Source organism: Nicotiana sylvestris, chromosome 1 (genome assembly GCF_000393655.2).
Source record: "Nicotiana sylvestris chromosome 1, ASM39365v2, whole genome shotgun sequence".
Lineage (NCBI taxonomy): Eukaryota > Viridiplantae > Streptophyta > Magnoliopsida > Solanales > Solanaceae > Nicotiana > Nicotiana sylvestris.
The window spans coordinates 83,899,465-83,902,911 of record NC_091057.1 but is presented as its reverse complement, the minus strand read 5'-3'; the positions used below and the strand labels follow the sequence as shown (position 1 = coordinate 83,902,911).

The window sequence follows — 3,447 nt, the reverse complement described above, 5'->3', positions numbered from 1 at the left end:
TACAAATATATGTTGATGACATATTTTTTGGGGCAACCACTGAAAAATTAAGCAAGGAATTTGCTAAACTTATGGGGAGTAAATTTGAAATGAGGATGATAGGTGAGCTTAATTTCTTCTTAGACTTACAAATTAAATAAAACTCAAATGGAACCATGATCTATCAGTAGAAATATGAAAAAGAGTTAATTAAGAAGTTTAAAATGGAAGAATCAAATGAAATAGACACTTCTATTGCAACAACCACAAAATTGGACATAGATGAACCTGGTTCATCTGTTGATCAGAAGTTATATAGGGGTATGATTGGTTCACTTTTGTATCTTACTGCCAGCAGACCTGACATTGTTTTCAATGTAGGGCTTTGTGCTCAATTTCAAGCAAATCCAAACAAATCCCACTTGACTGTTGTCAAGAGAATATTGAGATACTTGAAAGGCATTGTTGATCACTGTCTTTGGTATCCAAAAGGTAGTAACTTTAACCTAGTGGGATTTGCTGATGCTGACTATGTAGGTTTCCTTGTGGATAGGAAGAGCACCTCAAGTATGGCATACTTCCTTGGTTCATGTCTTGTGTCATGGACTACTAAAAAGCAAAAATCAGTGGTCTTATCCACTGCTGAAGCTGAGTATGTTGTTGCTGCTTCCTATTGTGCTCAATTGTTGTGGATCAAACAACAGTTGATGGATCAAACAACAGTTGATGGATTTTGGTATTGAAGTTGGTTGCATCCCTATTTTTTGTGATAACAATAGTGCTATTAGAATGACTAAGAACCCGATTCATTATAAGAGAACTAAGTACATAGATGTTAGACACCATTTTTTGAGGGACAACTATGAGAAAGCAATGATTACTATAGAATTTTGTGCTACTGATAAAGAGATTACTGACATCTTCACAAAAGCACTGAGTAGAGAGCACATTGAAAGGAACATGTTAGAATTAGGGATGATTAAGATCACTTAATGGGACAAGTTCGGAATGCACAATGAAAAATTGAAAAAAAAATGAAAAAAAAAATTTGGTTAGAAAATCTGGAACTTGTGTAAGTATCTAGATTAATCTTTGCTCAGTTTCATACTGTAAATAGTATACTCATGTGACATGTGTTAATATGACTCACTGATCTCTCACAAAATTTTCTCTATTTTCGTAAATTGAGGCATGATCAAGAGGATTCTTAGTAAAGAACCTGGTTCATCTGAATAACGAAGTATGTTTTCTACACTCTGCACAATTAGAAATATTAATATTTAATTCGTGAGAAGAGTTCTACCTATGTTAAAAAACATCAGAAAAACCTATCCTTTTGAGTTTGAACAGTTCCGTCTCTATTAGAATTCTCACCGCATAAAATGCCTAGAATCTAGGGAAGCTTAACCGCTCATTCAAACTCAAATTTTAGGTTGATTAGACTTCTAATTGACTAAAAGCTGCCGTTAGACATTAATTAACCATCTCTCTTTAAAAACCATCATCACCATCACTGCCACTCTCATAATTTTCTAAACCGTCAATTCTCTTTCGTTTTCTACTCTTCTCTCGTCCAAAAACCCAATTCAAAAATCCTCTTCCAGGATTAGCAAAGATGACCAACCCCCAAGATAACCTAGGCAGTCCTCCACCACCTACACCCCTCAACCTAGCACAACCCCAACCTAGGAGAAGGTGGATAAAGATGCTTGCTCGCAAAACTGTGGCTACAGGTGCTCTTTCAAAGAAACTAAACGCCAAATTAAAGGCTAGTCAAGCCCAAGATTCTGAAAATTCTGATGATTCTTTCAAGTCTGCGAGTGAGGGGGATGGAACTGAGTCTTCTAATTCTGAAAAAGGGCAAAATCCCCCTTCTGAGGTACGTTCTATTTTAGTTGAAAATTTAGAAAATTATTTTGTTCTGGTTAGGTCTGTTATGAATGTGGAAATTCCTGAGTCAAGAAGGAGAGGAGGTAAAAATAAAAGTGAAAAGGAAAAGGATAGTGAGGATGTGAGTAGTGATGTGAGGGGAAAAAGGAAAGAAATGGTTGATTCCTCACCCACTTCTGAAATGGTTAGACCGGCTATCTCTGGTAGATGAAGGGCTGTTGAAGGGCTGGTCAATCTCAGTTCAAATGTAGATGAAACTGGTTCATCTATTGAGGAGACCCTAGCAGACCTTCTGAAGGAAATGGGTGCAAGCTATAACCCCAAGAAAAAGAGAACCCCAACACCAAAAGCTCTTAGCACTGAAAAACTACCAATAAAAGGAAGGCTACTTCTCCAACAACTGCTGAGATTCCTCTACCAAAAGGAAGGGCCACAAGGAGTAAGTTGAAGCAGAGTGAGGATGAGTTACAAAAAGCTATGGCAGAAAGCAAGAAGAAAAGAATAGACAAAAGGAAAGCTAAGGTTGCAGAGCCTGCTGAGGCTGTTGATGTGGATGTGATGGACCCCGGTCCATCAAGATGAACATGTGACTGTGGATCTGGAGGTTCAGATCTCTAAGCCAAATAAAACCAAGACTTCTTCAAAGAAGTCTTCATCTGTTTCCAAGGCTATTGAACCTTCTTCTTTGGCAAAAAGAACAAGGTCTACTATGAAAGCCAAGCAAGTTAAGATTACTGAGGAAGAAGATTGGAGTTGTGAAGAAGAGGGTGAATCTGACTATGAACAAGATAAACTGTCCAAGTTTGTCAAACAAAAAATCTTGAAGGGTAGACTGTTGAAGGATTTGGAGGAACCAGGGATGGTTTGGCTGGTTGATGCTCTAGTTGTTCAGGGCTGGAAGGACATGGTCCTTCAGTTGGATGGAAGGCTGGCAAGAAATGAGGTTATTGAGTTTATGGCCAATGTAAAGGTCAAGGATGGCAGAGTTACCAGTCAGGTGAAAGGGGTTCAAGTGACGTTTGATGCAAAAGAGTTGGGTGAAATCCTTGACATTCCTTCTGAAAGGTATAATGACTACACGAGGTAAAGATGGCCAAGTCTGGACTCCCTTCCTACTGCCATTGCCATTGCTAGGAATTTTTGTGATGTCACAGAAGTGAATGAGGCCAAGGTTGTGCATAAAAGTGAGATGAAGCCTTGCCACAAAGTCCTATTTGAATTTGTCAACAAGTGTTTGCTGCCTAGGCAGGGAAGAAGACATATTGCTAACTATATGAATTTGGTTTTGATAGAGTGTCTTGAAAATGGAAGGCAGATCAACTGGCATGCATTTATGATCAAGTTACTTGATAGAGTTATCAATGGCTCCAAGGCCCATGCTACTCCTGATGGGTTTATTCTCACCATTGTTCTTTATCGTTGCAATGTGACACTGAAGAAGTGGGAGATGGCCACAAGCAAAGACTATTTTGGAATCAACACTTTGATTGCTTGTGACTATGAGATCAATGCCATTCTTAATGAACCTGGTTTATCTAAAAAGACACCTATCAATAGCAAGGTCAGAGCTCTAGTGCA

The 3,447-nt window shown here is 38.5% G+C and overlaps 1 protein-coding gene across 1 annotated transcript; it reads left to right on the top strand.

Moving 5' to 3' along the window:
- The first annotated feature begins 203 nt into the window (after positions 1-203).
- LOC138872031 (uncharacterized mitochondrial protein AtMg00810-like) lies at positions 204-722 on the top strand. The gene is made up of 2 exons (XM_070149980.1): positions 204-300; positions 382-722. Exons 1-2 carry the CDS (start codon positions 204-206, stop codon positions 720-722), a joined length of 438 nt encoding a protein of 145 aa, XP_070006081.1.
- The last annotated feature ends 2,725 nt before the right edge of the window (positions 723-3,447 follow it).